Source organism: Bombus vancouverensis, chromosome 13 (assembly GCF_051014615.1).
Source record: "Bombus vancouverensis nearcticus chromosome 13, iyBomVanc1_principal, whole genome shotgun sequence".
NCBI lineage: Eukaryota > Metazoa > Arthropoda > Insecta > Hymenoptera > Apidae > Bombus > Bombus vancouverensis.
The window spans coordinates 8,505,942-8,531,153 of NC_134923.1; the positions used below are offsets into that span (position 1 = coordinate 8,505,942).

The 25,212-nt window shown below is 36.8% G+C and overlaps 1 protein-coding gene across 1 annotated transcript in view; it reads right to left on the bottom strand.

The window, feature by feature from the left end:
• HGTX (HGTX homeodomain transcription factor) overlaps positions 1 to 23,492 on the bottom strand; it is a 45,747-nt gene extending 22,255 nt beyond the window's left edge. The window contains exons 1-3 of the mRNA XM_033341134.2: positions 22,754 to 23,492; positions 9,567 to 9,677; positions 568 to 776 (exon numbers count right to left, since the gene is read on the bottom strand). Coding sequence (XP_033197025.2) covers positions 568 to 776; positions 9,567 to 9,677; positions 22,754 to 23,492 — 1,059 coding nt within the window. The remainder of the gene's footprint in view (positions 1 to 567; positions 777 to 9,566; positions 9,678 to 22,753) is intronic.
• Positions 23,493 to 25,212: the final 1,720 nt, after the last annotated feature.

Sequence of the window (25,212 nt, forward strand, 5' to 3'; positions counted from 1 at the left end):
TATTTCTTAAAGTAACGAAAATGGAAATGAGAATCAAGTCGGAACGAAAAGAAAAGATTCGAGGGTCGTTTCGAAAAGCTAACTCTCTCATCTTTCGTTCTATCTATAATCTACGAAGGAAGATTAATCGTAAATGAAAGAAGAAGAAAGTTTAACATATCCAGCGTAATAAAGTACAGTAATCAATAAATCGATTAAGTATATAAATCATTGAGACAGCTGTAATTTGCATCGAAAGATGCTCTATTTGACGAACAAAAAAACTTGTTTCCCATACGATGAAACCTATCGCGAGGAACTCGGATATTATTTTCCAATTAACCACCTAAATACTTACACAATTCTACGCAAGAAGACCAGTTAATATACACCAATCTTGCCGTAATCTCCTAAAGCAAACCCTACCGAAACCTATCAGAGACCCAAACCCATATAAACTCATCAAGAGTCCAGCCAAGACACACTAACGACCCTTTAATCGCCCTAAAGCAGAGCTACCCCTAAAAACAAACGAAAGAAAAAGAAGTAGAGAAAAGATGGGAGAAAAATCTCTCTGAACACTCTTACCTTGACTTGCGATTCGGACATGCCCAGGGCGTAGGCCAATTTAGCACGTTCTGGTCCAGCTAGATATTTCGTCTGCTCGAACGTTTTCTCAAGAGCGAAGATTTGCTGGCCGCTGAACGTCGGCCTGGTGTGTTTCTTCTTGCCGCCCTCGTGTTCGCCGGTTCCACCGGAGCCTGTCATCGTTTGCTGACAACCCAGCTGTTGCGACACTGTAACATCGATATCTTCCAGGGATTCTCTTCTACTGAAGGGTAGCGATGGGCTCAAATAGATCGCACGTACTGTGCAGAGGCGAGGCGATGGCTAGGCAAAGGAGTTCGCCTCTGATTATTTCTGTTAGGCCCAATAGAATCCTAGGGATAAGCACGCGTATTGACCGAAATAAGTTTCTAAGTTTAAGCATAAGTTATATTCGATATGTAAAAGAATTTGAAATAATATTAAGCGTAATCTACGATAAATGAGAGAGAAAATAGTACAATGCATCGAAAGCATTGTTATAGATGGTTGTATGATTATTTGTAATTATATAAAAGTCTTGAAAACATCGTTTTCGAAATATAAAGCGAAAAATTTTGTCCGGCAGGAAACTTGGAAACTATTACATGTCACGCAAAAGAAAGTTTAAACGCAAAGTGGTACAAGAAAATGTCATAATCTTGTAAAATAAATTTGACAAAGAGCAAAGAGTGAAGTACTTGCGACGTACTTGAGCCCATCGCTATTCTCTTCGTCGCTCCAACAACATCGGCTCCCTTTCCAAGGAGTCGTTATTTCTATTCATCCGCCCGATAGTTACGAAAAAAATGAATGAAAAAAAAAGAAGATGTCGGCTACTACGAGCATCCGGTACAAAGAGAACAGAGATCGTTGCGGGTCGTTCCCAAAGAAAATTGGAGTCAGTGACGTTTTCCTCGATTATGAGGATTTAATAATAACTTCGGAAGAATTAAGTTTAGGTTCTGGACAAATTGTGTTTAGAATTTCGAGAAATTAGGAATCGAATTATACGTTTAGAATTTCGAGGAATTGGGAATTTCACATGTTTGTAATTTTGTGAAACATTTTACTGGAACAGTAAAATTATCACGAAACTTATCGAACCAGTCGGAGTCGTGGTCACTTTTATCAAGCAATTAATCTTCATCAATTTTCCGTCATTCTTCTTGCCATGGTCCGCGCGTTTCGTCCCCGACGATTCACATAGGCTATCGATAATTACGTCATAAATTTACATCTCGTTACACGCCAAAAATGTTCTGTACGACATATCTATTGAAAACCATCCAATTATTCCACGATAACACGTCACGATTGCAACCTTTTGCGGTATATTCGATCCTCCACTTCATTTACCTCGTCGACGTTAAAAACTCATACTAATCGCAAGAACACATTTATTTTGGTTATCGTAGAAATAAGCCGAGGAGCAAAAGCTTAGGGAACTAAATACGAAGGAACTTTTTGAAAGCAGAAAGAAAATTATTTTTAAACATAGAAGAATACCGGGATTAAAATATTTTTAGAGTAAACGATAATTATACAATTTTATTATTAGATCGATCCACGTCAAGTGTCTCTTGGGAGTTTAAATTTGCCAGGTCAATATTATTCGTTAAATTTCGCCCTCTTGTCACTTATTATATATCAAGGAAGAAAATCTCCAGAGATCACGGCGAACGGAATAATTTTTTAATTTTAATTTTTTAATGGTTAACGTTACCAGTTCGTACTTTTACTTGTGTTTTTGTCAATTACAATTACGGAGGAAATAAACAGGATCAAACCAAATACTGTTCTACATGAAAACAAGATTTTACTAGCTAATAACATTAGTTTAAATATAACGTAAAGGGGCTCGTGTAGACAAATGTTCTCTACACACAAGGCAATTTTTCTACGTTTATTTGATTATTCGAATCAGACATAATATTCGAATGCAAACTCTTCAGATTCTTGTTCAGAAGTGTAATTACAGAAATTGAAGTCTTCTAGTTCAAGATTTTCTTGAAACCACTACCTACAAATAGATGGTACATTAATAATTGATATTGCAGTATCAACACTATTTTTTCCAGTTTGTACATTTCAAATAAGAAATATCATCATGATGCCATAGAAAATCGTCCCACTAGAAAAAAAGGGGAGATTACGGTTTAATTTGACGGAATAACGCGTTTCAAGGGTTAAACACTTGTGCGATAGACCGCAATGATGGCGTCTCGACGGGTGTCGGCACGTGACTGCCACGTGGGTTCGCTGTTCCGCAAATAACCAGACTTTGTTATCGTTATCCTTGCCTTCACGGCTGATCCTGCTTACTTCTGTAGGGATACAAGATCCTACGGAATAGATAACGCCGTTGAATAGAACGACACGTGACAGAGGGTGAGATTGGCCTGGAATTATCGCGACGGAAACACGTTCACAGACGATCTACCGCGAAAAATTGTGATTAGTATGTATCTTGGGGTTTCTAGTTGATGCTGCGAGGTAATAGCCTGGAAAATTCGCAGGAAATCGCGCGAACATCTAATTGATAGGGATACAGAGGAAAAATAGCATTTTCGGGAAGTCAGTTGGTTGGACTTTGGTAATTTTCAAGGCTAATCGTATTTGATTTTTGGAAATTTTAATTCCTTCGTTTTGGGATTTTGGGAGAGTTCGGTGTATGCAAGAGCACGGTAAGATACGTCCAGCTGGTTTTCAGTAATTTCGATGAATACACGGTCGAGCTAATTGAATTAAACTGTAATTTAATTACGGAATTTAATTGCACTGTACTTGAATTACACAGTAATTACGTATATTTACGAGTAATTAGATAATTCAAACTTCTCAATTAATTACATAATTCGAACTTTTCCAATTAATTCTATCGCTAATTGCCGTGATCACCAGGCGTAATTGAATTACTATGTAATAGCATACGATGTAATTGAATTACTTTGTAACTGTAACTCATGGGGTAAGTCGATCGTAATTCTCGCCAATTCTGGATAAATAATGGTTGGAACAAAGCTGTGTTTTTCCAGTGGCAATAGACTTTGACTGTGAATTTCATCGTTATCCATTGTATCGAGCGAGACGAAGAAAAATTGGCGATTTTACTGGCTTCGAAATAATGTTTGCGCATACGTAGTTATTAATAATGATATTTTTATGTCAATAGTATTTATAACAATATAATTTTCTACGCTCGAGTCTGAAGCAAATGATCAGTACGGTGCACAGCGTGAAAAATATAATAATTAATAATATTCTCATATCCATAACATCGAAATATAACAATTAATCCAAACAAACGACCATTACAATTTATTGTAGCACAGAACAGAATTATACTTTTGATATTTCATATATCGTTTCATTTGTACTTGTCCTGTAGCATTTTACGTATTTCCATTTCTATTAGATGCATAAACATTCTCACTGTAATAATCGCAATTTAGCACGACGCCCTCGGTGCAAGCAACCCTTAGTGGAAAATCAATCTTGCTCCGTAGAGATGACAGGATGGCAAACGACTGACACGCATAAATTTCCGCAAAAAGCGTACGGACTTATCGAATTACCGGAGCAAGAGAAAGTTGGTTGGCGTGAGTTTACGCAGTTTCTAAGTAGATGAATAGGGGATATCGCGTGAAACGTGTAGCTCGATCGTGAGTAGAGGGTGGAGAGTGCGGTAAGCAGCTCATTAGAACCCTCCCCGCCGACTGGCCATTATTGCCTCGTTCCGTATTCCGTTACAAATTGCTTTATTAAATTAAAGTCCCACAACCCATACTGTTGTGACGACCCTACGCCTCCTCTTTCCCTTTTCAAACCCCCCCCCCCTCTGCATCTCCTCTTTGCATCATCCCCCATGTGCCGCGTAAACGCGTCTGACCGCGTGCTGCCTTCTATCCTTGAACCCTTCTTAATTACCATACCAACAATTTGACTTAATATTTTTCCTTTGCATTTTCTATTATATCTGTACGAGGGGTTCGTACGATATTATCTAGTTTTTAGAATTTTTCTTACATATTTTATTAAATGCCAGATTTCTTAATTATCATACCACCAATTTTACGCAATTACCATGTACTAACAATTGTACTTAGTTACGCTCATCTTTCATATTCCACTTAAAACTATTACTATTACTCTCTCGCGTTTCTCATTTTCTGAACATTTTTCACTTCACTCAAAATATTTATCTTCGCCACTAAATCTTTAACATTCTTCCGCTAAGCAATTTAATTTAAAACTACCCCACACTCCTTTACTTTTCATTCCTTCAACGTCCATCGAAACCATCTTCCTCGTTTTTCTCAACATTTTCTAAATCAACACTTACGAACTCATATTCTATTTAAAACCACCTTATCCTTTCTCTCTATTCCTTCAACATCCACCACTCCATCAATCGAACACGTTCGCCTCCAGCACCAAATTTCTAACATCCATCTCCTACTAATCGATTCAATTTGAAACTATCACACTCTGCCCTACCTCTCATTCTCTCATCGCCCATTGAAGCTATCTGCCTCCTTCTTTCAACATCTTCCACTACAACACTCGCCATTCATATTCTACTTACCTCGTTCTTTGCTTTTATCCTTTCAACGTCTATCATCACTCCATCCACCCAAAACATTCATCACCACCGCTAGATCCTTAACATCCATCTGCCGCTAAGCAATCCCATCGTCGAGCCAATTCAGAAGGTCCAGGTATTTAATAGAAATATAAAACCATTCCCATGGATGTAATATAAACGGTGTCCCGTGACGGTCGTTGAAGGATCAGCACGCGAGGCCTGTGCAACCGATCGACCTAACAGCTCGGAATATAAAGCACGTGGGTATCGACACGGCGCCTTTATATTTCCACTCGTAACTCAAGTCAGCGAAAGAGAAACAAAGCGATACGCGAGCAAGGGAGAAACGGCAGGAAGAAAACGATAGAACAGGGAAGAAAGAGCGTGGAGTACACCGCAGATACGTCCATGCAGTTAAAATATTGCCCAGAGTTATTCACGTGAGTGCGGAAAGCAGGGGCTGGGCCTCGCAGGGATACGAGGGTTGATATTGAATATGATATTCCGGATACCGTGGCGGACCACGGTATACCCTCTTATATTCGTCCCACAGTGACATCCGTGGCCGACACGACACGCTGGAACAACACGCGGCCCCGTTTCCACGTCCACGCCCATCCACGCGTTCCTGCGTACTTACATGCCCGGTATCCTCTCTGTCTCGTCGCCCTTCTTGCTACACACACCCCCTTTAGCATCTAGTTTCGCTGGATTAAGTACCATACACACGGCGAGACTTGTTTCGTATTGCTTATGGAGGGACGATTAGGTCTTTGGATACAGCGGCGTGCAAAAAATTTCTGGCTAGATATTTCTTTCGTTTTGCATTGGAAATTTGATAAAAGGATTTTACCCTTATCTGCCATAGACGTCGAAACTTACGCAAGTATCACAGGAGATCACACAGACTGATAAGGTTTATTGCATTATCTATTCATTATTATAGTGCGGAATACAAATCAAGTTCGAGTGTTTTTGCTTTGTACGTTAATAACGAAGAGATCAGAACCTGAGCACGCGATAGCAAACGTATTGAAAATCTCTTCTCTGTAATTATTTGCTGTCATGGAGAATATGAAGAATGAAAAAGAATAAAAAAAAGGAGCGGTCTCGAAGAAGCTCCGTGGTGGTTAAGAATTAAATAATATTGGGTAAAAGAGTATGATGACCAAAAGAAAATAGTATAACACATGAATATTGTAGTGTTGCTGTATGATATTATTTAAAGTTCTTTATAATACCGATTCGGCGTACGAGGTGTAACAGAACGCACAGGACTCACTTCGGGAGCTGATCGTACACCTAAAAACAACGAGGAAGATTCGTATAAACTTGTGTTCTATCTGTCTTCGTTTATGAGATACAACGAATTTCCTGTTTTGATTTTATTTAATTAACTTTACGAAAGATGTTCAAATCGATCACCTTGCGTTTCAAGACAGGTCTGTAGACGTTTTGTCGTGGAGTCAGTCTGAATAGAGTTCCTGGTGTTTTTTCCCGAATTTGTTAGAAACCTTTTTCTCCTGTAACGTCTCCTGTACGTAATATTATAAATTCGTTGCATCTCATAGACGAAGACAAATAGAGCATATGTTTATACGAACATTTTTTATTGTTTTTAGGTGTACAATCAAATCCCACATATTCTGCTACACTCTGTATACAATGAAAAGTATACCTGACCAGGAATTTTTGCACGCTGTTGAGTAGGTAAAGATAATAGATAGTTTGGACGAACTATTGCGAATATCTTGAACAGATTTTCATAAACGAGATTTGTGTACATTGATAAAAACATAAAAACATAAAAACATTTTATATTATCCATTCCTCCTGATAGAGATTAGTAATAGTTAAATTAAAAATTCCAAAATTAAGCGATCTGACCTTAAATTCTTACCATCTCTAATAACACAATGATATCAATTAAAAACTAATTGTTAACGTAAATAACGTAAAGAAAAAAAGCAGTAATTCAAGATGAATACGAATTGGTCTTGAGGACACCTTTGGGTAAGTGACATTCCCTAGGGTAAGTCCCTATCCACATTCCAAAAATTCATCACGTAGATTTCCTATTAGCTACCTGTTTGATATAAATATACAATTTAAACCTTGCAAATATGTATATTTCTCGTTTCCATATGGTTTATCTGTCTGTACCTATGTCACAGTTCATGATGGCTATGTGCTAACTCTGAGATGGTGTGTAGGGTGCTTTAACTTTCGCTCGGTGTTCTTCTGCTCGTAGAACGGTTTCATCCCCTCGAAACAGAGGCGGGTTTTTGGTTTAGGTGGTGTGCGTGGCTGGCACATGTGCCACCGGCGGGGCTTGATGTATGCTCTCGAAAGGGGATGCTCTTTCCACCGACGTCACGTGTTCTTTCACTTTGTGTTTCTGATTTTTCCGCTCTTTTTTTTCTCTGCGGCTGCCCTTAATCGCTTTCACAAATCGCCTGCGGCCTCCGGCTGCCTGAGAATCTGCCCTCCAGTTCGACTTTTCGCGAGTGAAGCGATTTTTGGAGGGTGAAGGTGAAGATGCGAGCAGACGATGATGGGCATTTAGAGGAAATTCCGAGATTTTCCTATCCTTTTCATTTCTACTTACGCGGCAGACGTAGTATAATTTCAATCTACTGTAAGCTATCATAATATGATAGTTTAAGTTAGGTTTTTAAATCAGGATGTTCAGGGAAATTTCGAGGAATTTGGTATCTTTTCTCTTTTTAGCGATGAGAGGAACGTTAAGTATCGATTGGTACTGTCGAGTCTGCACAAATGATCACGCTTTATTACAAACTCTTTTTTTACACGCAAACGAAACGTCGCACGATATAAAATTAATGCTAATATGATAGTTATCTAAATTGTTCTAGCTTCGGAGAACGTTCTGTGCGTTCAGTTTAAGAGAAAATATACAGTCGCCAAAGAAGTTTACGTGCTAGTGAATTGCTATAGCGTACATTAGAGGTGTGAATATACGAGAATGCCTGACTCTTCTACTAACCACATTGATTAATTTTCTGAAGAATCTCCGAACAGTATAACAGTGTCAATGGCAATCCTCTTATGTCTCAAGGTCGTAACGTTCAACGAACGCGTGATATCTGAACAGCCATGATCACTGGCGGTCGATATTAATTTCTATCATCGATATTTTCCAAAAACTGTATTTTCCAAAAACTGTATTTTCCAAAAGGGTTTTGTATTATAATTACGACATTCTTATCGTAATTACAAATACCATACAAAAATCTACCGTATCGTACATATGTATTGAATTAAAGACTTAACAAAAATAGAGGAAAAAAGGGAACGGAAAAAAGCGAAAACGAGGTGGTTGAAGTGAAAAAGATTGGATTCAAAACATTGATCGGTGAGGGTGCTGGAGATATTTCTCTGCCCACGGGATATTTCGTTTCGACCGATATTAGTACAGATTTGACAGCTGCTCGTGTTTGCTTTTGCGGCGAGGAAATCGGTTGACCAAAGTGAAGAAACACGTGTCGCCGGGCCACGCTAAATACCGCTTCACAGATCTAAGAAAACAAGTTTTTTATTCGTAGACAGGAGAAAAAATTGAAGACGAACGAATTGACGAAGGCTTGGAATTTAAGTCCAACAGTTTTTTCCCCCCGAAGCAAATATTGGAACTTAAGCAGAATTAAGATGATCTACACATTTACTTTATTAGGCTATATTTTACGTTAGATCAGTTTCTATATATATTTAGTGTTATGTATAGTGTTTTGCTCGTTACAATACGCCACAATAAGGATGAATTAACGAAGAGTAAGAAAGAGTAATTAAAATTTTAGAATATCCGAAAAATTCCAGAAAAGCCACGCTTCTTTTAAAATTATTATATAATTTAATTTTAAAATTGTAATAAATGTTTTCTTAGTGAAATTAAAAGACGATGTGTCTCATTCGTTAAATAAGAGATATTAACGACTGAAATTAAAAATATTACAAAATTTCAGAAAGATACATCTTTTCTGCTAACTCATTTCAAAAATAACATCGCACATTTTAATCGAACGGAAAAAATACTAACAATTAAAATCTTCTAATTTCATATTTTCTTAGATATCTGTTAAAAAAGTTTCAGAAAAGGAGTACCTATGTTTCCTTGTATTTACAGTCTCGAAATACTTAAAAGAAGTGTCTTAGTGTTCAATGATAGGCGAAAGAAAATATTGCAACAAACTCAAGAAAGAAGTCTGTTTTCACGGAATTACGTTTTTTCTGCGCATGTTTTACAACATAATGCAAACATAAAACTCTCCACGTTACGACATTCTGTTTGTTATCCTATTTGCGAAACATCGCCAACAATCTCTGTTCTAATACATTGAAACGAAGAGTATATTTGTTAGTAGGCGAAATATATATCTCACGAAAGGAAACTCACGTGTGTGTAGTCTTGCTCGCCATCCCAGGGGATCACTGACTAATCCCTGAAGACCTGGCCAATAGACAGCAGGATGCCGTGGCTCCGTTCTTTGTTGGAATTGCCCGATACCTGCATTCAAAGCAAACACGCCATCAACATACGCGTATACATAGATACTATCCTCTCTTCTTTAGTTTGCCCGCTGTATTTGCCGCGTTTCATTCTTCTTTATCTTTGTCGTCTATCTTGAGATTCTCAAATGTTTGTAAAATTCTTAGTATTTAAAGAAATGTAAAATTGTGAATTCTTCTGTGTTGAATGTATGGTTTCATTTAATATCTGATGTATAAATATACAGAGTATATATGTATATAAATAAAAGGATAATACAATAGAACGATAATATCAAGTGTTAATGAATAAATCGAGAAGATCTTCTGGATTATGGACTTTTCTCGAGATATTCCCCGTTTACCGATTATCGCAATCTTACAATTGACGAATCATACCATATATACCTTCAAATAACCAAAATACACAAATAATACACCGAGATACAAAAGGGTTGAATGGAAAAGTTGCATTTCCGGAGGGACGCTCTTTTCCGATTTAATATTTTCCAACGCACAAAGAAATATCGAATAAAATGGAAAAGCGAAACATCAAAGAATATCTTTAAACTAATTATTTGAATCAAAATCTATTTAAACTAATTATTTGATCAAAATCGCGTTATAATTCTCCTGCCATACATAATCATATGAGAAATAATAAAAAATAATACCTGTAGCGGCACATGAGTCAACGGAAGATTTGAATCGGGAGAGACTCATATTATTGTGTCTTGGAATACCAACGTTGTTTTGATTTGCTAAGTTCAAAGGTAAACGAACTCCGGACGAAATATTATCGCCGTTATTTGTAATCGTCAACCGGAGTTACATTCGAACCTTCTATAATAACACCGGTCGATGTAAATAGACGAACGTGCTCTCTAGGACAGTCATTATAACGAGTCATTATAGCGAGTCACACAGTCGACTAGCGAGCATAGAGTTGGACAGTAGCATTGGGCGAGCGACGATTACGACCGGTATACACTATTTCTGTACTTCTACTTAAAGTGATTTTAATATAATCGACTATTACAATTTTATCACTCGTCTTCTTAATAAACCAAGCAACGCGTATAATAAACCACCTCAAAGGTTTAAATGATATTTAAAGGGAGAAATGAAATGAAATAAGATGAAACGAAGTCTGAACAACAATTATAAACAGATAAACACAATTGAAAAGATACAAGTAAAATACACGAATGCGTAATTTCCTAATATACAGCGTTATAGAAGCTCAATTAATCCTCTTTTACAAAATAAATTCAATTTTCTGAAATCAGTTTTGTTGGTCAATTTCAAGTGCAATAAATGAAATAAATAATTTTAATAAACCAACTTTAATAAACCAACCAACACGTTTAATAACAACAGCCTCATGCGTTTCTGCTTATTTTTGTCTTTAACATTTTCTGAAAATTTAATAAGTTGGCAAATATCTTCGCACGATAGCGTGTAATCCTGTAACAGAATTCTAATAACGATTATTTTATGGAAAATGTAACAAGATGTCGTTTAGGATACCGTGGTGATTTATGTAGCCGAATGGCGTGACAATATGACAGCAAGAAATTCCAACAGGAAAGTGATATTATTTGTATCCCCTTCGCAGTTCCCTATATCTTTCAAAGAGATCGCGCCAACGTCGGAGAACCGCAACGCGACGCGTGTGGCCACGAACAATCCAATCACAAGGAGGTTTCTACTCTCGCAAAAACTGTTTAACCCTTTCAAACCTATCGTCGAAATTACAGTTGCTTTGCATCGTTTTAAACAGAGGATCGTCTATAAAAATTCACATTGTAAAGTTCACATTTTTAAGTTCGCATTGTGAAATTGAAATTTACAGGGTGTTCGTTCGGTTACTTCGCGTCTAAATATCTCGAAAAAATACGTTCTGGGTAGAAATGTTGAATACGAAAGTTTTGCCGTTTCGAGAAGAAAATAAGCCTACTATCCTATTTATTTTTCTCTTTTTTGGAGGGAGGGAGGCGTCTCTAAAGATATTTGAAAAGTCAACTTTTGTCTTTCAAGTGGGAATCGTACTTTTCCTTCGCGGATTTTTATTCTATGTGGAAAAAGAAGAAACTTTTATGCGCGTGGAACATTCTTTTATCAGACTTCGTTTTAAAAAGATATTTTAATAAAATACATACTGATTTTGGTTTCGCTATTCCCCAAGCAGATGATGTGAAAATCAAGCGATACGAATGGAAGTTCTTCAATTTTTCCAGACATTATTAGCTGATAAGGGAAAATCAATAAAAATTCCACTCTTTTATGCTACTTTTTTATTACGCAAGGAATCACAGTAGTTTCACACGATCTTCTCAAGATAGCAATCGTAATTACCATACAAATCGTAATTTGAAATTATCTTGTATTTAAAAATTCGATTGTAAAATATCATTTCAATTTAATAGAATTCTAAAACAATTGGATTGTAAATATTAACAAATTTTATTACAATCATCTTTTCATTTTATACTTTCATATCTTCGACCAGATCTTCGAATACTCGAATCTCCAAATTTTTGTCAATTCATAATTTCTATAAAATTCCAAATATTTTGGTTTCCGATCGTTTAAATCTTTAAATCTCTACAACCTTCTGAATCACCGATCCTTCGAATAGAAAATATATTACCAAAAAAAAACCCATCTTAGATTCTAAAACTTCTCGAAAGCTCCTTAATTTTCCTGCACGGTAACCTGACACGAAACGTGTTAACCAAAGCAATTACAACCGGAAGACCAACGACCGTAATCACGCGTTCACAAATTACTCTGAACCCTTTTCCTTCGCTCTTAACCTAACCACCTAACGCTCGCTTTATATCAGGTTTATAAAATCCCAGTTGGTAATATTGTTGCATTGGTCAGTCGTTAATCGTGGCTGGTACAATTCGAAGAAAAATCGTATGGTTCTTTCTTTTCCTTTCCTTTACGAAATCTCTTTAGCCGTCTACCAATAAAACGTTATTTCCGTTTTTAGTGTTCTAGCGGTTCTCGGTTCAAGAAACCGGTGCTGGAAACGCAACGCGTTCGAGATACGATCGTTACCCCTTTTGTCCGTTACGTTCCGATCAAATAAAATTTATTGAATCGTAAAAACCAGGGCGATGCTGCATGCTCATCAACAAAAATATTCGGCATCGGTGTCGTAACTGCTCGTCGAATCGCTGGACTCACCGATTTTAATTGAACCTCCAACAGAGATTTTTACGGGGCGTGCGTGGTCTTGGAGTTTTTCAGGGAAAATCGGTTTAGGGAATATCGAAATGATTTTGGAAGAAAGTGACCAAGTGAGCGGACTAGCGATCGTGGCTTAGAAAAAAATGTTTCGTTAATAATTAATTTTAGAGAATAATAATGTGTTGGCTATTAAGAGTATCAAACTCGTGGTGTAACATTGTATTTATTGCAGCATTTATATAGATACTGATTAAATTGGATCCACGTACAATGGTGGCCATAAGCTCGTGTTAGCACATCCCGCGATACTCAGTAGAAATTGAACGCTCGTCGCTGTTTTCACTTTTTAATTATTTTATCGTAAATCCGATGCTTCGTTCGCGTTATACGTATCTTATGACGTAAAGTAGTAACTGTAGCTAATTTGGAAGAGTATCCAATATGGATGTGTGGAACGTTGCAGTATCTCGGCAAGTAATTAACAAAATGAATCGCCAGCAGTGTAAGATGGTTCGTTAAAAGCAAAGGACGAGCACATTCACGTTTGAGCTTCACTTGGAAATCTGTCGGTGAATGCAGTCGATCGTTGTGTTTGAAAGCCTATAAAAGTTCTATAGAGGCGAGTTAAAATAGTGAAAGTTTTTAGCGAAGACGAGTTAAAGAATATTACTTTTGCACGATTTATCGTTAAACGTGCTTGTCTCTGAGTATTGGAAAAAATGTAATTAAATTTATATGAACGTTGAATTTATTTTCTTCTTGGTATAATTATTATTCTTCTGTCGAAATACGTATGTACCTAATACGGAACACATCGAGTATGCGTAATATGTAACGTGTCAAGGATGCTGCGATGCTAATAATGACGATACAAAATTATATTTATCTTGTTGCGGCAATTGCGAAAGATAATAGCGAAGAATAGGTTCAGTTCGCTATCTTCATTAGAAACACGAACAACGTGCTTCTAAGGTGCGTCATTCAACGTGTAGAAGACAAAAAAAATTAATACAATGCAAGCTTAAAGAATGGAAGATATTTGTCCATTTGTCTTCTTTATTTAAATAAATATTCATTTTTCATAGTAAAAGTAAAATTGAATTTAAACTGTTGAACTTTAGCTCATGCGAATATCTGCTTTACTCTAATAGCTGAGATTCGATAATTCTGATCATCTGATTATCCTATATCATACAAAAAGAATACGTACACGATTTTTTCTAATACAATGTGGTCAAATTCAAACACTTGCCGAGTAACATAGAAAAATCAACGATACGATATTAGACAATACTCAAACATGCAGTAATAACATTTTTTAGGAGAATTCGTGGTTGAACCTATTACGATAGAAAATAGGAAATAGAAAAGGGAAATAATATTCGGCTACGTAAAATTAAAGCGTTGCTTCTGTTTCGAGTGAGACGGAACGGGGGTGAATTATCGCGAAAGCAGATGCAGCCACGCCGGAAGCCAAGAGGTGGCTGAATGAACACACCGACGCGTATCGAACCTGCGCATTTCGTATTGCGCGACATGCATTGCTCGCCCATTTTACTCGGGGGCGGGATACATGTTTATACAGCGTGCTCGATGAAAAGCGTACTCGCGACATTTTCCATCCTCCTGGTAGGGAAAATTGTGGCCCTATGTAGAAGGTTAATGAACGGCCGTTTGCTGTTGGAATAATTTCCTTTGATTAGAAGAAATTGTAATTGATGCGTCTCGTGATACCCGAATTTTCTTCACCGGAGACGTATTCAGAGATGTTTAAAGAGAGGTACAGTTGACACCACCGTACGAAATTGTCGTAGGTGAAAATTGACGAAGCGTTTCTTTGTTCTTGTTTCATTTATTTCGTCGATTTATTCGAAAAGCTCTTTGGTATATACGATGTAAAAAAATAGACGAAACATTAAATTACAAGGAAAAATAAACGTGTATCTATAACAGAAGCGTGTTAGGAAGCGTCGTAATAAATGAGAGTTAATAAATGATAGCGTTAATATGGATTGCTATACAATTAAAATAGCCACATGCCACAGGGTGTCGTTCAGAATGGACCAAAGTGAAATTCTTTAAACTTCTAGGAGCAGCGTTTGGAGAGAATAGTTGCATAATGTGAGTAGCGTAACATCCTTCGATATCTTACAATCAAAGATAATATCAATCGTTATGCCTATACTGCTCGGTTGATTGAAGAGTCAAATCGCTAAGAATCAGGTGATAAACGGGAGAAAAAGAAGTCGCAACGTTTGGCAGCAAGTTTAAGGAATTTACATCGAGTATTCTCAATTTTGTAGCTATGCGATTTGCAGTAAGACGATCAGATAATACAAGCATATTCCGAAATGTGTCTAGACAGTAGATGGTAGAGAAGAATTCTGAACGTGTTAGCGTTACAAGAGAATTTTGATACTCCGCGAGTAAGCCCTAGAGATTTAAAACCACAAGATGTAATTGCAGCGAGACGCGAATGGCAAATTTGAGGAAAAAATAATGCCCACGTTCTTAACACGACTCAACGAACATAGTGATACACCGTTTATAGCGTAGTTAAAAAATTGAACTACTCTTTCCTTGGCTAAATCTGACTATGTGACATTTGGCTAAATTTCAGATAAAAGAGACGATTTGTCGTTGCAACAGCGTTCAGGAAAGCGATCAACCTAATTTTCTATTAATTAAACTCATTGACGACTATAACGCAATGGTAAATTTTGCGATCATCTGCGTATGGTACAAATTTCGCACGCAGGAAAAGCCCTAAATTTTTTAATGCAATCTTATCGCTGTTAAGTTTCGAAAATTCACGCATCGCGATTTTTTCCACGAAGATAGATGTCCAACTATCGTTTCGTACGAGAATGTTAACGTACTATTTCATTCTGTCGATTAAACAATTTATTTTTCCAACAAATCCTACTTCTTTTTGTCGAATCAAAAAATTGCAACAAATTTTTTCTTTCTCACGAGCAAAGGGAATATCCAATTATATACAAAGCGTTGGTTAAAAGATTATAGATGGGAAATGAGAAGAAATTTTTGTTTTCATCCCTAATATCTATCTTTAGTCTCATAAATTACCAAGAGATGAGATTCTCCGATAGCTTTGAATAGCGTAAACGGACGAACTCGATGGCCCTTAAAACCCGACCTTGTTCGTGGCATCGTCAGCCTAATTCACGAACTCATGAACCCTGGTCACGTGCCCCTCTCGTTCGTAAAATGTGTTTAGTATTTCTATGCCGCTCTTGATGGCCATGCTTTTAAATTTATGGTATTATACTTGGTGTATAGATGTGTGTGTGTGTGTGTATGTGTATATATATGTATACGTGTCGCGATATCATTAATAATGGACGTACCGAGCTCGATGAACCCTTCAGTGTTGTGAAACACCCTCGATTCTCACGTTCCCCGATACAACATCGTTAAAATGGCGAAATAAGAGCAACAGGGCGAAGCTTGCCCAGATTCCGCTTAGAATTTTATCTTCCATCTGTTTTCATAATGAAAACCATGTAAAATTGACTGCTATGGAATTACGTAGCTGGATTTTGTATAACTTAATTTGTCATTGTAAATGCAAAAATAGAAGACTTTTAATGGAAAACTAGCTATTATCTTGTAAATTATAATTTATACATGATGGAGTAGCGGGGTGAAAAAATAGCTTGACGCATTTTTCGAAAATCTACAGTAGACCTATCGAAGGAAACAAACTTTTAAATACGACGTTCTGCTTCGAAGAAGATTCAATTTGGATATTTTTCGACACGGGGTTTTGCTTTCGAGAGAATTTGATTTGAAAATTTTGCAGTTAAATCCTGGCTGTGTGAAATTGTTAATAAACAAATATTCTAGATTATCCACTACAATAGATACATATTAATTATTAAGATGAAGTTTAATAATATAATATGACATAATAAGATAGCAATATAGCGTAGTAACTAAAAGCTGAATGTAAAAATATAAGGTAGCGTAAGAAACTAGGAATAAGAATGCCATAGCCATGAGCCTAAAGTACAAATAAATTATGATTATTATTATCATCATTATTATTATATTATGAATGCAGAACACTAAGTACATATGTACATTCAAATATTCTAATCTGACGTTTATTAATTGATAGTTAGAAATCTTTCTCTCCGTGATTGAAACGTGGCTTTCCAACTTGGCGAAGGATCGAGAGGTCGACTTCAGATCGCAAACTCGCCTAACCGAATCGGATAAACGCGTATACTCGCGCGAACCGAAGTTAGCGTATTTCCGGTTAACCACCTGACGACGGTGGCCAACTTGGCTAGGGATTTTGATCCTGTGTTAACTCACGAACAGGTCAATTGTACTTTACAATAGGAAACGCTGTTATATTGTATATAAACTGGATAGAAGCCAAGAAAATTTTTCTCCAAAATTCTATAATGCAATTTCACCTTCTTATAGCTGCGTCATTTTATCTTATTGGCTACTATTATGTTATCTATAGAAGAAACGAAAATAAAGGAAAATAAGAGAGAAGGTAGGGCAGATCTTAAACAATGTTCACGCGGTCTTTTTAAACTATAGCCGGTCCCATTATGGTGAATTATGAGAACGATTGCTGGAGATATTTGAACGTCCGCCACGAGCAAAAGTAGCACAGCAGCCGGATATAAATCGCGAAAGATTCTTTCGGGACCCCACGGTAGCTTTTACGGGTGCCACGCCGTGGATTTCTCCTTTTATTGGAAGGAAAACAATTTTATAGTGTCTACAGTGTTGCTCAACCGCGTTACGTGCCCCGGGTCGTTCTTACAGAGAGCTCTATCTTAATTCTACGATATACTTACAGTGACGGACAAAAGCAAGTTTAGATGTAAAATGAAAGGTATAAAGGAAACGTACCATAGCATTGCAAAATGGATTTCTATTTAATAAGAGCAATGAATAAATCAGAGAATACATAACTGTTGTCGATATGGTTGTCCAGTATTCTTAGTATCTAGCAGGCATCTCTTTTACACAGTTTTTACAGAGATATGTATGTGTATATATACACACATATGTTAATTTTCGTTCTATAAGAAAATAATAGAATGCACAACATTTTTTGTTTTATATTATTTTGTTGAATTACGTACGATCAATAGAACGATCAATAGAATGCTTCGCATAGAACATTATTTCCTTAGAAAACGCGAGAAGCTTTTGAGTCGACCTAATGCGTAAGAACAGATTTAATTTTGCGAACTTTGAGCGTGTGAATGCGAGTAAGATATAAGTACGTGTGAGTTTAAGAAAATATAGCAAAGCCAAGTCCATTTCCAGGTTGTAAGACCACAATTAGATAAAATAACGATAAACCTAAATTTCCTCTTATTGCAAACATCAGTTTCTCTATTTAAATTTACAATTAATTATTGCGTCATTTGAACTTTGTATTTCTTACAACGTTTTTCAATCGTCGAATCCTTTGAAATGTTAAAATCTTAAAAAAAAAAAAAAAAAAAATAGAATTATCGTGGCAAACAATAATTTGTCTTTAAGAATATTATAATTTAATTATGTTCAAAGTTAAATTTGACGTTATTGCGGACGATATATTCGCCAGGATTGAATCGATATCGATGCCGGCCACGATGTGAGAGCTGTTGGAGGAATCTTTATGAAGTGTTTACGCCTTACGAAAGGTTTGAAGGGGACCTGGCCCAGAAACGTGTACCTAATGACATGAAATCGGGTACTTCGGATTCTAGCCAAGCTCTTGTACCACTTACATCGAACAATATGGCTAAATTTACGCTTTTACGTGCTCTTAGAGTACCGTGTTACGTGACTCAAGCACTTTCCTATCTCGTACATCGAATTCACCTTACAAAATTTCCATTTCATTTGAATCGATTTCATTTTAATCTATTTTACTCTGAACTAGTTCAGTGTTCGTCAGTCATCTTTAGATTGCAGGCGATCCATAAAAGTTTGGATTAAGTTTCTCAATTTCACGACTCTTCGTTTTCATTCGCATTCTACATTTTACGTGATAAAGATCATCAGTGGCATTTATCGCGTAAAATATGGAGCATAAATCAAGATTTAAGATTTAGGTGGAAATTAACCGAATTTTCAGCTAAATTACGTGATTCTTTAATTTCAAAACACTTCGTTTAAATTCGTACCCTATATTTCACACGATAAAGACAAGATCAAGTAAAGTAATTGAAATTTAATCTAAATTGTACGGCTATCATCCAGCGTGCTAATAATTTCAACGCGTTGGACTCGTTAATTTATACAATTTGAATCGTAACTGTTTCATTTATCAGTAAGAATTTAATAAGAAATTATATGGAACAGTCCAATTCATCGGACTTTGGTATAATGTGAAAATTTTATAGATGATAGTGTGAGTTGGGAATGCTGGAGAAGATTAGCGATCAGAAATTAGTATCCTTCAGATTGGTAAGCTGGTTTGATCATACTTTGGGATAGTGGTATTAATTATCTGTATTGCCGGAGATTCAGTTCGACGAAGCTTGTGAAATTTATTCAACGACTTCGTTTAGATACTCAATTTTTTGATAAGTACCGTTAATTACTATTGAAAAATATAGCGACGGATAAGTACGCTGTGGCTGTAATTTCTTCAATATTGTTGCATCATTAAGTAGCACTTTACTTTGAATTGTTTATATATCTTTTGTTATTACGTGTATTCTGCAATTTACATAAATTTATATAAATTTATTTATATAAATAAATTACGGTGTATTTAACGAAACAATATCTACATAGAATAAATCGCGTATAAAATATCGTAAATCCATCAAAATTCGATGTTAATGTTCCTTAATCATTTTACAATATCTTCGTATTAGAAGAATAAAAAAGGAAAATGAAGAGATTCTAAATAACAATTTCATAATATGAATAAACATTTTCACGAACAATTTCAAAAAATAATATATCCATTGTTCGTGCTTTATTTTATATTACAACGATAATTATCTTCTTCGTGGAGATTCAAATTGATAATTATTTCTGTAAATAAAAACGAGAAGAGGAGTAAAAGCAAAGATCAGTCGGGATATCGATCGATTTTCGAAAATTACACGAACGTAAACAGACGTGTGTATATCGATTTTCATTTATAACTTTCAAATGAATTACTTTTTATTAAAATTATATTCTTCTAGTTCCAATAAGCAGTAGAAATTTCGTTGAATTTACGATGGCGTTCGTCGGCCGTCAGGTGTAACGATTCGCAATCGCCTGGGAAATTATTCGAAATTCACTTTCGTTTCGTCGGCGAAGCGACACGAACGGGTCTCGTAAATAATTGGCGCTTTAATCATTTTAAATGCACGGATAATCCGGGATCAAGTTCAAGATAGAGCTCCAGGACAGATACAGATTATTGCTCGTGCACAGGACAGAGCGGTATTTGCGCAAGACACGTTTAATTTCAACTGAAACAATTTAACGAACAACATCCTTAATACGAATCTTTCACTTTAAATCATAGAATGTACAACGAAATCCTCGTGAATGATGTAAATTTATGAGAACGTACAGGATGAATTATTCGAGTAATTAGAAAATTATGGCACGTTGTTTGATAAATCGGGAAGATTCTATAAAAATAAAAAAATAATTTTTATAGAAAAGTTGAGAGAAATGTCTCGAGAAGATTCGAACCAATCGTATCAAATTACGTTGTACGATTAAACGGTGAAGAAAAGTTTGTAGGAACAGGAAAATGAGTTAATTGAATAATATCAAAATTATAACGCGTTCGTTTGAAAATTGGAGAAATTCGAAAAGTAACTATCGCAGAAAAAATCTGTAGAAAAACAGCTTCTGCATAAAAATTCTTACGTACTTTCTTTGAAGATAGAAGCATTTCTTTCGTGTTACACTGGCAAATATGTTAAAAATACTTTTCACGAATAGTACAAAGATTTATGAGAACATACAGAATGAATTACTCGGGTAATTCCAAAGTTATATTACGCCGATGCGTTTGTATGTAAAGACAGTGTTATCGTGAAGAAATCACTGTAAGTTTTCTTCGTTATAAAGTGATGTTACTTCTTTCAATACTTGGTGTTTCGCATGCACAATATTATGTTTTCACGAATTCTTAATTGAATAAACGATAAATGTATTTGTGTTTTTGGTAAGACTGGTCCTAATTGGAATGTGTTATATTTTTATCGTGAAAATGCAAAGGAAATAGTATTTCTACTCGTAACGCAAAAAGCATTTCATTAGAAATATCGAGTGTTAAATCTTGTTTGCAAAGAACATTAAACCTTCACTTGTTATAACACGATCTTTTAATACTTCTTGTTCCTTTATTTTTTAAATAAGAATTGAAAATGGGATAAGATGATGGATTATTGATAATATTAGTAATTGCAAACATCGATCGACATTTAAGCCGAATGAAATATCGTATAAATCTTTAAATATTACACGGGAACAGAATCATTTTTATTCTTCGATTGTCGACACGATCGATCATACCGCCGGTCAAATTATAAATCTGGTGCCGCTGGCGTTTTTGATTTTATTGAAATTAATTCGCACGATATTAATATCCGCGTTGTATAAAATTGGAATAAAAATCGTGTAAAATGAATCTTGCACGTTCTTCCCATGAAATTCTTTTCAATTATTATTCTAAGTTGGATATTGTTGTTCTCGATTGAATTTTTATCGTCCAATATAATTTGCCAATCATGGTTCGCAAATCATGATTTGCCTTTGGCTTAGACAAATTCTATGAATACGTGTGTATTATAGGTCCCCTAAACATCAAGTACCATAATCTTCTTTCCTGTTAAACACTTTTATATCTGTCACATTCACAGTATCCTGTCTACAATCTTTGTCTATCAATTTTAAATCTTTCAAATTCCAACTTTATGTAATCTCCCCACAACAAAACTATTTCTACATCTATATCTTTCGTATTATATTCTATTTCCTGTACTGTACACCCTAAGATCTTCGCCATCATCTAATTATTTTCACAAGTATTCCCATAGTCATATCTCGCATCGATAAATTAAAAAATGTTCAAACCCGAAATTTATAAACCTCTGAAAATCTAAACAGAATCAAAAACAGGTTGGAAAAAATAAATAAAAATTCTCATCCGACAATATCCTACGTGCATACATTATACTTCCCTGCGCTATACACTGGTACAATTAACTAGAGCAATCTTTTCTGAAACTTGTGCGTATCATTAAAATTCCCTCCTCTTACAATCCTTATCGATTCTAAAACCTTCCAAATCCCAACTTTTAACTTACAGATCCGCCAATAATGAAACTATTTCTACATTATATTCTGTTCTCTGCTGTATACGCTTGAAAATATATATTTTTCATAGGTACACTCTCATTTCTATGTCGATCAATTAAGAAATAACAAACTTCGCAAAACGTTCCCAGAAGCATAATAACAGCAATAGAAATAAGACTGAAAAATACTGGAAAAGATAAGGAAAAATACTCATCTAACGATATGATGGTGAATCTCACGTATGTTCTATGCGTCATGTTCCCCTACATTACGTACCTGTGCAATTAATTGGCACAATTCTTTCTAAGATTTCTGTATCTCTTACGTTCTCCCAGTCCATAACCATTATCAACCGCAAAATTTCAACTTACAAATCTCTGCACAACGGAGCTATTGCTGAATCTACATCGTCTATATTATATTATACTCTGTATACCCTATACTGCCACCTCCCTATACTCCCTCTTCCATATCGATGAATTAAAGAATTCGAAACCTCTCGGAACCTTCTCAGAAATTCAATCAAACTAACAAAGATAAGACCGAAATAAAAGTGAATTAAGACTGGGGAAAATAAGGAAAAATACTCACCCGACGATGCGGTGAATCCCGCGTGCATGCCGTACCTCGGCGCGGTCATGTGTTGGGGGTGCGGCGTCGGCTGGAGCGCGGCATGTGTGGCGGACACAGGCGCCTGAGGATGCGTGGCCGCCGGCCGCGACAATATCGTGTCGATGCCATGCGGATTGCTTCCGACGGAGGTGATAGAAGTGGCAGGACTATGTTTTCCACTTCCAGTGGGTGAAGCCTGCCCTTGAGTGATCGTAGACAATGGAACGCTGATCCTGGGCAAGTGAATCCCGGCAGCTTGTTGTTGCTGTTGATGATGAACCTGCTGTTGTTGTTGTTGCTGTTGTTGCTGCTGGTGCTGCTGATGTTGCTGATGGTGACTTCGTTCAGCCATAGAGTGCAACGCTGCCAATGGCTGACTGGCCAACATGCTTCCACCGGCGGCGCTCAGATTTAAAAATTGGAGAACATGAGGTGCGGCTGCTGCGTGAAAATCGTGCAACCAGGGCGGTCTAGGAGGCGGTGGCGAGTGGCTGGATGCAGGAGGCGGCGAACACGAGCCCAGAGATGAACCCGCAGACGAACTTCTGTCGCCTTCCAAGTGACTGTTCCGTCTGTGAGCGTCGCTCAACGACGACATGTTCTCGCCTGGCTGCGCCTCTGGGCTCGAACGAGACTGCAAGTCCGTGCAGGGCTCCGTGTCCGTGCAGCTCTTACCACTTGTGTTGTTGTTGTTATTGTTGGTCAGAGAACACACCATCTCGCACCACGCATAGTTCGGCAATGAGCGGAAAATTTCGGCCGGGACTGGAAACCGGGGTTTAAACGACAAGATCGTTTGCAGATGATGGGCGGGTCGAGCACTTTGGAGCGCGGTCACTGGTACACACTAAGCATAATCACTCACGATTTGGCGGTGGACTGGTTCCTCACCGATCACTTTGTTGCGCTCCCATAATGTGGTTTATTTGGTTTTTAGAAATATTACCCTCAGGATATTTTAGAATGCGTTTTGTAGGGATATTTCTTTTTAGGAGGAATTATTTTTGATTATTATTATCATTGGTGTTAGCTTTATTTAGCACGTGTGGCTATTTTAAGGTTCTTCAGAGTCCAACGTGAATTTGGAATACTATATAAATAGATTTGAAAGATTATTTCATCAAAATATCCAAAATTTGGTGGACGATAGTTTTATTTACGTTAATGGATTCTTAACAAATTGACTTTTCAAGATATTTTCTTATATAAAATATTCCAAAATGATTTTCGAAGACCACTGCGTTTCAATCTAAATTTTCTCTTTTCTCGATGCTCAATACAAGACTCTTCCGATCATTATGTTCCCCAATTTCTTCTTTTTCTCTAGTTCAACGTAAATTCTCTACCACTGTGTTTTTTAACATAAATTTGTTTTTCCCGAAGTCCAAAATAACCTTCTTTTCACCACTATATTCTACAATATGACTTTCTTTTTTCCCAGAGTTCCATATAAATTTTTCACTATGTTCTCTAATGAAAACTTTCCCCTTTCCTCAATTCCAAAATGACCTTTTTTCCTACTACATTCTCCAACGAAGATCCGCCCTTTTCCTAAGAAATGCAAACTGATCTGTTTCTCACCACTGTGCTCTCTATTCCAAGTTTTTCCTTCTAAAGTTTAATGCAATCTTCCCCCACCACAAAGTTATTCTCCTATACAAATTAATTTCTTCTAAATCCAATATATCCTCCTTCCATCACTGCACTCTGCGATACAAATCTCTCCTTTTCCTAAAGTTCAGCATGAACTTTCCATCGCTGTGTTCTCCAATACGATATTCCTCTCCCCCTAAGATCCAATATAAACTGTCCACCTCCGACTTCTCAAACGCAAAGATTTCTTCCTTTTCCTCTCGTCCAATCCTCTTCGTTCAAAGTCCTTATCTCACTAGATTTTTTCCTCCCCAGATGTTCCCCTTTCCCAAAGTCCAAACTTCAACAACTTGTGTTTTCACCACTGTACTCCTCTATCATCCACCGAAATCCTTGCCTCCGAATAACAAACCGATACCCTGCAAATTCACGAATCATGCACGCCTAATATCACTTAAGGTACGACATCTCGGAAAATATGGTTGAAAAATCACGTCGATCGTTGGGTACACTATACTAACTTGTTAAGGGGGTAGTAGCCGAGCGACTCGGCTCGCCAAGTGGTATGCGACTGGGGTGCATCGGGAGCCAAGCTCGTCCGATCCGACTTAACTCGCTCGAAGCATGGTCGAGGTGCTTCGTGTTTGGTTCGGGTTTTGGTTTCGGGTTCTCTCGGCTCTCCGATAGGTCGATCCAACAGCCGGCTGTGCAACGAACGAACGAAGTGGATTGGCGTGGAAACGGTGGGTCGGCTGAACATCGAAGGGCGGTTCTGTTCCAGGATTGGCCAACCTCGGCTCATTCCTCCGGAAGAAGAGGTGTTCCGGGCGGGGCCTCTCAATCTC